Below are 14,198 nucleotides of genomic sequence, written 5' to 3'. Positions count from 1 at the left end.
TAAAATTGAAGGCATCAGACGCACCATCAATATCTCAAGTAAAAAAGTTGGATCACCACCCCATTTAGGCAAAAGTAACACAGCAATGATGGCAAGCTTTAATGCCATAGACTCTAAAACTCTAGTGGAAACGGTGACAGCTCTAAAGTCATCCACCTGCTGCCTTGATGTTTTACCTACCAACTTCTTTAAGAATGTTTTTGACTGCCTATCAACAGACATCTTGCAAATAGTTAATAATTCTATTAAATCGGGCAATTTCCCGAAGGCTTTCAAAACTGCAGTCATTAAACCTCTTCTAAAAAAGCAGAGCCTAGATGCCTCTGTTATCAACAACTACAGACCAATTTCAAATCTACCATTCATAAGTAAAATAATTGAGAAAGTTGTCCTCCAACAACTAAATCACTTCTTGGCTTCTACTGGCTGCCACAACAACTTCCAGTCAGGATTTCGACCTCTTCATAGCACAGAGACGGCCCTTCTTAAAGTTATAAATGACATCCGTCCAAACACAGACTCTGGCAAAACTTCAGTATTAATGCTTTTGGACCTCAGTGCTGCATTTGACACTGTCGACCACTCAATACTTTTGGACAGGTTGGAAAACTGGGTGGGGATCTCAGGCACAGTTTTAAGCTGGTTCAAGTCATATCTACAAGATAGGAACTATTTTGTTTCCATTGGTGACTTTGTATCAGAACCAACCAACGTAACGTGTGGAGTCCCCCAAGGTTCAATCTTGGGGCCGACTTTATTTAACATCTATATGCTCCCACTAGGACAAATCATGCAAAATAATAACATTGACCATCATTGCTATGCCGATGACACCCAAATCTATGTAGCGCTATCACCAAATGACTATCGCCCCATAGATCTTCTGTGCCAGTGCATTGAGCAAGTCAAACACTGGATGTGCCAAAATTTCCTACAACTAAATGAAGATAAAACTGAGATAATTGTTTTTGGTGCTAAAAAAGAAAGGTTTAAAGTCATCCAACACCTTCAATCACTGTCCCTGAAAACCTCAAATAAAGCCAGAAATCTTGGGGTTATTTTAGATTCTGATTTACATTTCGACAGTCACATCAAATCAGTAACAAAATCGGCCTACTATCACCTCAAAAATGTAAAAAGACTTAGAGGGCTCATGTCAGCTCAAGACTTAGAAAAACTTGTACATGCCTTTATTACCAGTAGGCTAGACTATTGTAATGGTCTCCTTGCAGGTCTTCCCAAAAAAACTGTCAGGCAGCTACAGCTTGTTCAGAACGCTGCTGCTAGAGTTCTAACAAAGACCAAAAAATGTGAGCACATTACACCAATTCTTAAATCCTTACATTGGCTCCCTGTACATCAGAGAATAGATTTCAAAATCCTCCTGCTCACATATAAATCACTACATGGTCTAGGGCCCAAGTATATCACTGATATGCTCCCACTATATACGCCCTCTAGATCACTAAGATCTTCTGAGACCAATCTGTTAGCGGTTCCAAGAGTAAACTCAAATCAAGGGAGATCATCATTCAGTCACTATGCAACACATAGCTGGAATAAACTTCCTGAAGATGTCAGACTCTCCCCAACTCTCACTACTTTTAAAACTAGACTGAAGACTTTTATGTTCACCTTAGCTTTCAGCTAAATCTTTTAATCTTTTAACTTTTAACGTCTGCACTGTTTTTATTTTTATTGTCTGCATTTTAATTTTGCTTTTATTTTCTTTCATTTCACTTTGTTGTCTGTGAAGCACTTTGAGTCTGCCTTGTGTATGAAAAGCGCTATACAAATAAAGTTGCCTTGCCTTGCCTTGCCTTGCCTTGCCTTCTTGTACAACTGTGACTGTTATTGAGTAAAATTTCAACTTTTATCATACTATTGCACAAATGTTCAGTTTTTCTTGAACATACTGCCAAAAGTTTTTCTTGTGAAATTGTCACCTTTTTCTTGTGAAATTTCAACTCATTTTTCACAACAAGCTTTTGTATGTGCATAGTATGTATATATTATTAATGTTGTTAATACAAATCTTTATATATCTAGAAAGGGTGGTCCTAAAGAGGTAGGCATTATTCGGAGGTCTCAAGAAGGTAACAAATACAAGTGTGTGTGTGTGTGTGTGTGTGTGTGTTCCTGTGGTGATGTAATTACATTGAAATATGTTTTTTTTTTATTGTTTGTTGTACTTCCTGCTGTTTGTAGGCCTCCCGCAAGCCAAACGGACACTGCGGAGACGCTCGATTCAGAAAATGGTGAGCTCATGCATCATTATCTCATTCTCGCACAGGAAAATCCTCTTCATGAGCTGGCTTCCTCTATTTTATTATTGCCTTTATAGCAATGAATGATGTGTTTTAAAACAATGCACGTATGCCACCTCTTCATCACTGCATGCATGACATAAAGTGATTCTCGCCTCATCCTTCACTTAAAGTGTGTGTAAAAAAGGTGTCAAGAGTGCATAACCGACCAGATAAGTACGATAGAGAAAGAGATGATCCAGTATTATCTGTTCACAGATGCTACCTGCTGGTTGTTTGAGCACACTGCAGCTAGGCCTAGATAGTCCCACTCCTTAACGGTCCAGTCACACACAGGATTGTCACAGGCAAAAATACAAGCTTACCTACCGTATGTGATACGAGTATCTCTAAAGCCACAGTATGTTCACTGCACTGTTGATTGTTTTTGCTCACATGTGACCTGTATCAGATTTGTATTAGGATTTATTAGGATTTTTTTTCAAATGCGACCCACGCCTCTTTCGTATGTGGTCATAAATTTAATATGGAGCTAGGGTTGTACGGTATACCACAATACTAATGAACCATTTTCGGTACTATACCGTCTCTTTTTCGAACATTGGTTACAAATGCATTTTATGTATTTTTTATTTATTTTTTTACATTTTTATTATATGCACACAAACCTAACTCAAGGCATCTGGATACCATGCTGCTTCTCCTTCTTACCTGTCTGTATAGAAGCTGAAGAGGATATTGTTTGCAGAGACAGGGGGCGGTATAGCTCGGTTGGTAGAGTGGCCGTGCCAGCAACTTGAGGGTTCCAGGTTCGATCCCTGCTTCCGCCATCCTAGTCACTGCCGTTGTGTCCTTGGGCAAGACACTTTACCCACCTGTACCCAGTGCCACCCACACTGGTTTAAATCTAACTTAGATATTGGGTTTCACTATGTTAAAGCGCTTTGAGTCACGAGAGAAAAGCGCTATATAAATATAATTCACTTCACTTCACTTTTACACTATGAATTTCTAGTTTGTACACTCTAGACCAGACCTGGGCAAATTAAGGCCCCGGGGCCCACATGCAGCCCGTTAAGCTTTGCAATCTGGCCCGCCGGACATTCACAAATATTTGTTTTAGATCTTTAAGATGGAAAGTGTAGCTGCCATGATGATGTGCACTGATGTTTTCTAATGACCTTAAGTCTTGAACTATACAAAGTATTTCAATGGTTGGAATCTGCACTTTTGCCTGATATACTAGTTACTATTAGAGATGTCCGATAATGGCTTTTTTGCCGATATCCGATATTCAGATATTGTCCAACTCCTTATTACCGATTTCCGATATCAACCGATACCGATATAAACAGTCGTGGAATTAACACATTATTATGCCTAATTTTGTTGTGATGCCCCGCTGGATGCATTAAACAATGCATCAAGGTTTTCCAAAATAAATCAACTCAAGTTATGGAAAAAAATGCCAACATGGCACTGCCATATTTATTTTTGAAGTCACAAAGTGCTTTTTTTTTTTTAACATGCCCCAAAACAGCAGCTTGGAATTTGGGACATGCTCTCACTGAGAGAGCATGAGGAGGTTGAGGTGGGCGGGGTTTGGGGGGGGGGGGGGGGCAGCGGGGGGTGTATATTGTAGCGTGCTGCAAGGGGTTCTGGGTATTTGTTCTGTTCTCCCGAAATGTGTTTGTCATTCTTGTTTGGTGTGGGTTCACAGTGTGGCGCATATTTGTAACAGTGTTAAAGTTGTTTATACATCCACCCTCAGTGTGACCTGTATGGCTGTTGACCAAGTATGCATTGCATTCACTTGTGTGTGTGAAAGGCCGTAGATATTATGTGATTGGACCGGCACGCAAAGGGTGCCTTTAAGGTTTATTGGCGCTCTGTACTTCTCCCTACGCCCGTGTACACAGCGGCGTTTTAAAAAGTCATACATTTTGCTTTTTGAAACCGATAATTTTTAAACCGATACCGATAATTTCCGATATTACATTTTTTCAAAGCATTTATCGGCCGATAATATCGGCAGTCCGATATTATCGGACATCCTTAGTTACTATGTTAATCTAATTAGTTACTATGGTCATCTAATTAGTTATTATGGTCCTCTAATTAGTTACTATGGTAATCTAAGTCACAGCAGCTCAGACGAGGCACCAAGCAGTGTGGGTGGGAGCGTTTCCACAGAGTGTTTCCAGAGCCTGAAATGCGGGTGTCAGAGACAGACGCGGAAGGAGATTTTTACAACAAAGTTCTAAAGCTTTGTGATATATCACATTGTAGGTGGGTTTTGTTTTACCCATCGTGTTAGGCCCGGGCGATATGGCCTTTTATTATTATCTCGACATTTTTAGGCCATGTCACGATACACGATATATATCTCCATATTTTGCCTTAGCCTTGAATGAACACTTGATGCATATAATCACAGCAGTATGATGATTCTATGTGTCTACATTAAAACATTCTTCTTCATACTGCATTAATATATGCTCATTTTAAAGGCCTACTGAAATGATTTTTTTTTATTTAAACGGGGATAGCAGATCCATTCTGTGTCATACTTGATCATTTTGCGATATTGCCATATTTTTGCCGAAAGGATTTAGTATAGAACAACGTCGATAAAGTTCGCAACTTTTGGTCTCTGATAAAAAAAAACCTTGCCCCTCCCGGAGGTAGCGTGACGTTGTCAGTTGTTCACTCCCTCATATTTTCCTATTGTTTTCAACGCAGCTAGAGCGATTCGGACGATTACCCCATTAATTTGAGCGAGGATGAAAGATTCGTGGACGAGGAACGTTAGAGTGACGGACTAGAATGCAGTGAAATACATATTTTTTTCGCTCCGACTGTAACTTAGGTACAAGCTGGCTCATTGGATTCCACACTTTCTCCTTTTTCTATTGTGGATCACGGATTTGTATTTTAAACCACCTCGGATACTATATCCTCTTGAAAATGAGAGTCGAGAACGCGAAATGGACATTCAGTGCCTTTTATCTCCACGACAATACATCGGCGAAATGCTTTAGCTACGAGCTAACGTGATAGCATCGTGCTTTAACTGCATATAGAAAAAAAACAAAAAAACCCCTGACTGGAAGGATGGATAGAAAATCAACAATACTATTAAACCGTGGACATGTAAATACACGGTTAATGCTTTCCAGGCTGGCGAAGGTTAACAATCCTGTGCTAACGACGCCATTGAAGCTAACTTAGCAACCGGACCACACAGAGCTATGCTAAAAATATTAGCTCTCCACCTACGCCAGCCAGCCCTCATCTGCTCATCAACACCCGTGCTCACCTGCGTTCCAGCGATCGGCGGAAGGACGAAGGACTTCACCCAATGCGTTTGGCGGCCCGGAGACGTAGGAAGTCAAGGTGAGGTCGGCGGCTAGCGCGTCTGCTGTCCAACAAAGTCCTCCTGGTTGTGTTGCTGTAGTCCGCTGCTAATACACCGATCCCACCTACAACTGTCTTCTTTGCAGCCTTCATTGTTCATTAAACAAATTGCAAAAGATGTCCAGAATACTGTGGGATTATGAAATGAAAACAGAGCTTTTTGTATAGGATTCTACGGGGTACCATAACTTCCGTTAAACTGACTTCGTCACGCGCATACGTCATCATACCGCAACCTTTCAGCCGGATATTTCCCGGGAGATTTAAAATGTCACTTTATAAGTTAACACGGCCGTATTGGCATGTGTTGCAATGTTAAGATTTCATCATTCATATATAAACTATCAGACTGCGTGGTCGGTATTAGTGGGTTTCAGTAGGCCTTTAAACTTTCATGCAGAGAGGGAAATCACAACTAAGTCAATTTACCAAAAGTGTATTTATTAAACAGTTATTAAGCAGTGGCACAAACATTCATGTCATTTCAAAACAGAAAGTGCAAGATTGTCAGAGACATTTTAAAACAAGCTATTAGTGCACTTTTGTGCATGATGTCACTAAGATGACAAATCAAAACAACACTAAATTAAAGTGCACCTTTTGTACAGAACGCCACTACCATGTTTTAAAACAAATTAAGTGCACTTTTGTGCATGATGTCACACAAGATATTTCAATAACTGTCAAATAAAAATGAGCTGCATAATAGGAAATCAAATAGTGTATGTCCTTCACTATGTGGTAGTTTACTGCGGACGTTATCGCCTTCTGTTGTTGACTATTTTTTTCATACGGTGTTGATGTGGAAATGGAAGACGCCAGGCTCAATTGGGTCAGTGCTGGTTGCTTTGGCATTTTGTTGGTGTGGCACCGGCCGGAGATGTTGACATGAGGAGTTTCAAGCACTCTTCGTTCTCTAGTCGGTGACTTTTCAAATGATGCTACAAATTAGTAGTGCTGCTACTTTTTTTAGCAAAGCTTTTGCCGCATACTTTACATATTACGGTTGTCTGTTCGACATCTTTCCGCTTGAAGCCAAACAACCGCCAGACGATGGACCACGTGCTGTTTTTCTTGGGAATGAATTCTTCTCCCTCCATTTGTTACCAGATTCGCACCTTCTCTCTCTCTCGCATTACCACTCGCATCGCTCCGCTTGCACCACCTGCCACAGCTAACTTTACCCATGCCGCTACCTCTCTGCTCGGCGAGGGCGTATGACGTTGCACGCGCGACAGTATGTGACGTATGTAAGAAGGTGCGCTTGTTTTATCTCTATGTGAGAAGGAGAGACAACAAAGAGTGAGAAAAGCCTGCATGTAGTGTAATGCCCGCAGCTAAAAGCAACTGCGTGAGAACGTATACTCGAATACTCACGATATAGTCATTTTCTACATCGCACAGAGACAAACCCACAATATATCGAGTGTATTCGATATATCGCCCAGCCCTACTTCGTGTTCATATTTGGCTGTGTTTGTTGCATTTTTGTTGTGTTTCGCTTGATTGTAAAATATGTGGATGGAGAGGGGGTGTGACGTTCATATGTTGTCAATATTCAGTGTTTTATCGTTCATAGTTAATATTGTACATCTCACATTCTTTATTTTCATGTACATTCTGGGTGTCTCATTCAGTAAAAAAAATAAAAATTCCATTCCGTTTTTTTAAGGCGGTCTGTCATATTGTTTTTAGTAGAGATAAATGCTTTAAAATGTAATATCTGAAATTATCGGTATCGGTTTCAACCTCACGATTTTCCCGCGAGACTCCCGAATTTCAGTGCCCCTCCGGAAAATCTCCCGGGGCAACCATTCTCCCGATTTCCACCCGGACGACATTATTGGGGGTGTGCCTTAAAGGCGCTGCCTTTAGCGTCCTCTACAACCTGCCGTCGCGTCCGCTTTTCCTCCATACAAACAGCGTGCCGGCTCAGTCACATTTTATATGCGGCTTTTACACACACATAAGTAAATGCAAAGCAAACTTGATCAACAGCCATACAGGTCACACTGAGGGTGACCGTATAAACAAATATGCGCCACACTGTGAACCCACACCAAACAGGAATGACAAACACATTTCGGGAGAACATCCGCAACGTAACACAACAGAACAAATACCCAGAGCCCCTTGCTGCACTAACTCTTCCGGGACACTACAATATACACCCCTGCTACCACCAAACCCGCCCCCCCAACCCCAACCCCGCCCACCTCAACCCCACCGCTCCCGCCCCCCCATATCCCGAATTCGGAGGTCTCAATGTTGGCAAGTATGCTCTAGTATACTCTGGACTGAAGCTGTGTGCCTTCATTGTTTTTGTAGCTGTTGTTTTGAGGCATGTTTAAAAAAAATAAAAAATAATGCACTTTGTGAAAGTCAAAGTATAGTATTTCCTATAGTTGTAGTGGGTATCAGGATTATCTCAGGGAGAACATGTCCCAAATTCCAAGCTGCTGTTTTGAGGCATGTTAAAAAAAATTATGCACTTTGTGACTTCAATAATAAAAATGGCAGTGCCATGTTGGCACTTTTTTCCATAACTGGAGTTGAAGTTGTTCTCTTATTTTGGAAAACCTTGTTTTTGATTGATTGATTGAAACTTGTATTAGTAGATTGCACAGTACAGTACATATTCCGTTCAATTGACCACTAAATGGTAACACCCCAATACGTTTTACAACGTGTTTAAGTCGGGGTCCACGTTAATCAATTCATGGTAAAGTTACATTGTTTAATGCATCCAGCGGGGCATCACAACAAAATTAGGCATAATAATGTGTTAATTCCACGACTGTATATATATCGGTTGATATCGGAATCGGTAATTAACAGTTGGACAATATCGGACTATCAGATATCGGCAATAAAACAAATAAAAAACTTAGTACAAAATGTCGACGTATTCGTATAATCTGGAGCCAGAAGATAATTAAAGAGGACACAAAGCCTAAAGTTAAAATCAAAAGTATTTATTCCCTATTGGATACAATTGTAATACAATTTGTCTGAGCACGCTCTGTCCCTATTAGCATTCAACACGACGACTTACACAGGGCCATCCGGACGCGCCCTTCTCCTCGCGCTCTTACAATATACATCACAATGTAGGAACATACAATGAGGTGTCTGCTTCCAGGCTTGGAATCTTCCTCTGCCTTCTCCTTGCTGGACTACGACTTCATATCTGGTGTTGTCCTTCAGACCTCGGCAAAGAAGCCACGTCAACACTGGCAAGAATGTGGGCGACAAGAGTCAATGTGCCTATACTTGAACATGGACCCAGTTTCAACTGGAACTTAGAGGATATAATTAGTTGCACGGCCTATTCTAAGCACATACAGTCGCGATCAAAAGTTACACTTGTAAAGAACATAATGTCATGGCTGTCTTGAGTTTACAATACTTTCTACAACTCTTATTTTTTTGTGATAGAGTGATTGGTCACAAAAAACATTCATGAAGTTTGGTTCTTTTACGAATTTATTATGGTTATAGTGAAAATGTGAGCAAATCTGCTGGGTCAAAAGTATACATACAGCAATGTTAATATTTGCTTACATGTCCCTTGGCAAGTTTCACTGCAATAAGGCACTTTTGGTAGCCATCTACAAGCTTCTGCTTGAATTTTTGACCACTCCTCTTAACAAAATTGGTGCAGTTCAGCTAAATGTGTTGGTTTTCGGACTTGGACTTGTTTCTTCAGCATTGTCAACACAATTTGGGAAGGCCATTCTAAAACCTTAATTCTAGCCTGATTTAGCCATTCCTTTACCACTTTTGACGTGTGTTTGGGGTCATTGTCCTGTTGGAACACCCAACTGCGCCCAAGACTCAACTTCCGGGCTGATGATTTTAGGTTGTCCTGAAGAATTTGGAGGTAATCCTCCTTTTTCATTCCCCATTCATTAATATTGAATGGGGAAAATGCAAAAAAAAAAAAAAAAGGAATTATGGGAAATCTTGGAATTATTTTTAGAATTGTTAAAGTAAAGCACACAATTCCCAAACAGGCTGAACATTTTGAAGTTGGAACAGTTTGAATCAGATGAAAAATGTGGAAGTTGTGGAACTTTGAAGAATGTCCCATCCATTTCAATGGGAATTTCAGAAAAAATTGGGAATTTCGGAAAAAGCGGGAATTTTTTTGAAAATGGTAAACAATTTGAATGTTCTGAATGAGTTGAAATAGTTGGTGTTGCAGTTTTTGAAATCGATTGAGAAATGGTGAAGTAGTAACATGTTCAATTGAGAAATGGTATTACAAAATTCCTGGAAGTTCGGGAAAACCGGGAATTTTTCCAGTTCAAAAAACAACTTTGTTTTTTTTCCAGATTAAGAGGAATGTTTTGACGGTAGAACGGTTGAAGTGGGTTGAAAAATGTGGAAGGAGTAGTTGCCAGAAAAAAAGGGTGGAAATAGGGTTTTGGAATAGCAGGAATACTGGAAAATCCTGGAATTTTTTTGAACTTGGAAAAAGGGTAGTTTGAATGTCCAGGATGGTGGAATGTGTTGAAGGTGAAATGGTTTGAATCGGTTGAAAAAATGTGCCAATGGTGGAAGTTTGAAAACTGGCCAATTCATTTTGAATGGGATAAATGGGAATTTTTGGAATTTGTCAAGGGAAAGCCCGCGATTGCCGAATAGGCTGACCGGTTTGAAGTTGGAACGGTTTGAATCGGGTGCAAAATGTGGAAGGTAAAGTGCGCCAAAATCTGGAGAAGAAGAATAATAAGTTGAAGTTGAATAATAACAATAAATAGATGCAATTTGGAGCATTCACACAAAAGTTCACAGGAAAGTTAATGGATCCCAGGATGCAGAGACAAGGCAAGCGTGAACCGAAAAGTGTATTTATTACACTGTCCAAAAAAAAAAGCTACTGTGCAAAAAAAAAAAAAAAAGAAATATAATATATCGAAAAATAAAGAAGAACGCAAATTAGAGACTAATTTGCAGGGGAGCCTAAGAGGCTACTGAAACAGCAGGAAGAAGCTGAAAGAAGGAGGCGAGGACGTTGCGGCAATGAATCTCCGGCAAACAGACCATAATTCTCTCCTGCTGAAGCTGAGGTGATTAAAAGGTTGCTGATTGGAATCACCTGCTGCACCTCCAGTAGCTTAGTCAAGCTCAGGGAGTGTCTGCATCTCCGGAGATAAAATGAAGGACATCAACAATAACCCGAGCGGTATAGCTCGGTTGGTAGAGTGGCCGTGCCAGCAACTTGAGGGTTCCAGGTTCGATCCCCGCTTCCGCCATCCTAGTCACTGCCGTAAAGTGTCCTTGGGCAAGACACTTTACCCACCTGCTCCCAGTGCCACCCACACTGGTTTAAATGTCATTTAGATATTGGGTTTCACTATGTAAAAGCGCTTTGAGTCACTAGAGAAAGGCGCTATATAAAATATAGAATATAATTCACTAACCTAAAGGAGACATAGGATCCTAAGCAAAGATGCAAAAAGCAAGGACAAAAGGAACATGAATATGTGTCACACGGCGATCATACAAAGTCCATTTTCATGGAAGAGAGTGCACGTATTTAACATTCAAATGCAAAAAGACTCCAAATGTTTTTTATTTTATTTTGTCAAAGCAAACAAATGAAACCGAGAAGTTTGATAACAACATTTTTATGAAGTGAATTACTCCTTTATAATCAGAGAATATGAATTTAAATAGGTCATATTATAATTTGTTTTCGACATTTAAAACAGAACATGTCATGTTGGTTCTTTGGTCAAAATGTAGCTTAAATGATGTTTTACATAACTCTCTGACCGTCTCTTCAGGATGTGCCATCTTGTGGGCGGTCTTCAATATTTGGCTCCACTTAGACTGCCTATTTTCCCCGCCAGCCATGTTTAGTTTTTAGCTCTTCCATAGCAGGTCTACTGACAGATATACATTCTAACTATACACTACTTTGTATTAGAAATGACACCAGCAGAGGATGCATGTGCATGTACGAGCCAGTCGCTATTGTTAGTCATTATTTTTTGTTAGTCACTGACCATAGAGCATTATATCTTTGTCAAAGGTGTCTACACTAAGCCGGATAACACCTAAACGAATAATTATTTAGCCTAAGCCCCGTTTCAGCCACACTAAACCAGCGTTTAAGGTTCCCCTCCTCGGACAATTTTTTACACGGGTAAGTTCACCGTGTATTTCTTGAATCTCCGGCTCTTAGCTTTGTATGGACTCATTGATCGTTTAAAAAGTGAGTTCGGAGAGGAAGTGACGCCACAAAGACTGCGCCCCTCACAGGAAGTGATGTCAGAAAGAACGCGCCACAGCCAGCTTCGTAATAAAGCGGTTTCGTAACTCGGGGCTAACCACTGGAAATATGGAGGTGAGTCATCCAGACATGCCCGTGTTTCTCCTTCTTCTACATGTACAGACACTTGTGGAAATCACACATGAATACCGTAAGAGAAAGCCATTGCAGCTATTCGGGATACAACACTTCTCAGACGGCAAGAGAACTTTCCAATGTCCAGGTCAGCTGTGTTTCTACTTACCGAAAAACTTTGTTCTTTTGTCGAAGGAGAGACAACGAGAATTCGGGCTCCCGTGGATGTGATAAAAAAGGTAGCTTGTTCTTTGTATTACCTGGCCGTCGAGGGAAGACTACGGAAAACGGCGAATGCTTTTGGACTGGCAAAGCAGACTGTATCAGTTATTGTCCGCCATGTATGTCACGGACTCAACGTCTAGGTCCAGAGTATATAAAGTCACCAAAAAGGAATGGACAATGAAGGTGAAGGCAAAAGAGTGAGGAGTGTCCTGACCAGATATCTAAATCTCTAGTTTGATTGATGTAAAATGTTCTTTATCACATTGTTTACATGTCTAATAGAGATTTGATTAATTTATGATGTCTCAGGTGTGATTCACTACAATAGGGCCCCACAGCACACTGGATTCCCGTTAATTGAAATACCACAACACTGGATATTGTTCCGATAAGTTAAATTGAAGAACTTGCACACAAAGCAACACTGGAGGTGAATATGACGTGCGTATTTTCCGCGCATGCGTATTAGGTCGCGTTGCACCGGCGGACAGAGGGGGGAGAGGGTCTTAAACGACCATTGTGTGTGTGTGGACACGGATAAGGTTAGGTGGGATTTACCAATATAGCCATTAATCACAATAGTCTCAAAAGGCTGCAAAAGCCGCAACGACATCCTAAGCTCAGAACCCACATACTTTGAACCTGATATTTCCATAAGGTAGATGACTGTCTTTTGTCCATTTCTGCTCGCTTGTGGCTCATGAATAACAAGTGCACTGCAGCCAAGTTCCCCCGCAACGGCACTGCCTGAGTGTCAAAATGGATGCATGTGCGTTAATCGGCCATTATAAAAATGTGTGCAATTATTGAAATGTATTTGACAGCCCTAATATATGTATTTATATATATCTATATGTCTCCATCCATCCATCCTTTTTCTACCACTTGTCTCTCATATATACACACACACAAATTGATAGCCAAATTATTTTTACCCAAAGTGGCCCCCGAGTCAAAATGTTTGTGGACCCCATGCATTAGACACAAATTAAAGTAGCATTGTGTGTGCATGTCACGATTTGGACAAAAAAAATCAGAATTGGGAATCATACACTATATTGCCAAAAGTATTTGGCCACCTGCCTTGACTCACATACGAACTTGAAGTGCCATCCCATTCCTAACCCATAGGGTTCAATATGATGTCGGTCCACCGTTTGCAGCTATTACAGCTTCAACTCTTCTGGGAAGGCTGTCCACAAGGTTGCGGAGTGTGTTTATAGGAATTTTCCACCATTCTTCCAAAAGCACATTGGTGAGGTCACACACTGATGTTGGTGGAGAAGGCCTGGTTCTCAGTCACCATTCTAATTCATCCCAAAGGTATTCTATCGGGTTCAGGTCAGGACTCTGTGCAGGCCAGTCAAGTGCATCCACACCAGACTCTGTCATCCATGTCTTTATGGACCTTGCTTTGTGCACTGGTGCACAGTCATGTTGGAAGAGGAAGGGGCCCGCTCCAAACTGTTCCCACAAGGTTGGGAGCATGGAATTGGCCACATTTTTTTGGTATCCTGGAGCATTCAAAGTTCCTTTCACTGGAACTAATGGGCCAAGCCCAACTCCTGAAAAACAACACCACACCATAATTCCTCCTCCACCAAATTTCACACTCGGCACAATGCAGTCCGAAATGTAGCGTTCTCCTGGCAACTTCCAAACCCAGACTGGTCCATCAGATTTCCAGATGGAAAAGCGTGATTCATCACACCAGAGAAGGCGTCTCCACTGCTCTAGAGTCCAGTGGCGACGTGCTTTACACCACTGCATCCCACGCTTTGCATTGGACTTGGTGATGTATGGCTTAGATGCAGCTGGGCCATGGAAACCCATTTCATGAAGCTCTCTGCGTACTGTACGTGGGCTAATTGGAAGGTCATATGAAGTTTGGATGCGATGAGGTGGCGACTTGTCCAGGGTGTACCCCGCCT

General features: G+C 41.1%; 1 protein-coding gene across 3 annotated transcripts in view; it reads left to right on the top strand.

Annotated features, from left to right (window-relative positions):
* Positions 1–14,198, top strand: part of kif5ab (kinesin family member 5A, b) — a 362,881-nt gene that overhangs the window by 327,193 nt on the left and 21,490 nt on the right. For all 3 annotated transcript variants that reach the window (XM_062037662.1, XM_062037663.1, XM_062037664.1), the window contains one exon: positions 2,209–2,258. In XM_062037662.1, coding sequence (XP_061893646.1) covers positions 2,209–2,258 — 50 coding nt within the window. The remainder of the gene's footprint in view (positions 1–2,208; positions 2,259–14,198) is intronic.

The sequence above is a fragment of the Entelurus aequoreus genome, linkage group LG26 (assembly GCF_033978785.1).
Source record: "Entelurus aequoreus isolate RoL-2023_Sb linkage group LG26, RoL_Eaeq_v1.1, whole genome shotgun sequence".
In the NCBI taxonomy this organism is placed as follows: domain Eukaryota; kingdom Metazoa; phylum Chordata; class Actinopteri; order Syngnathiformes; family Syngnathidae; genus Entelurus; species Entelurus aequoreus.
This window is presented reverse-complemented; position numbering and strand designations above follow the sequence as displayed.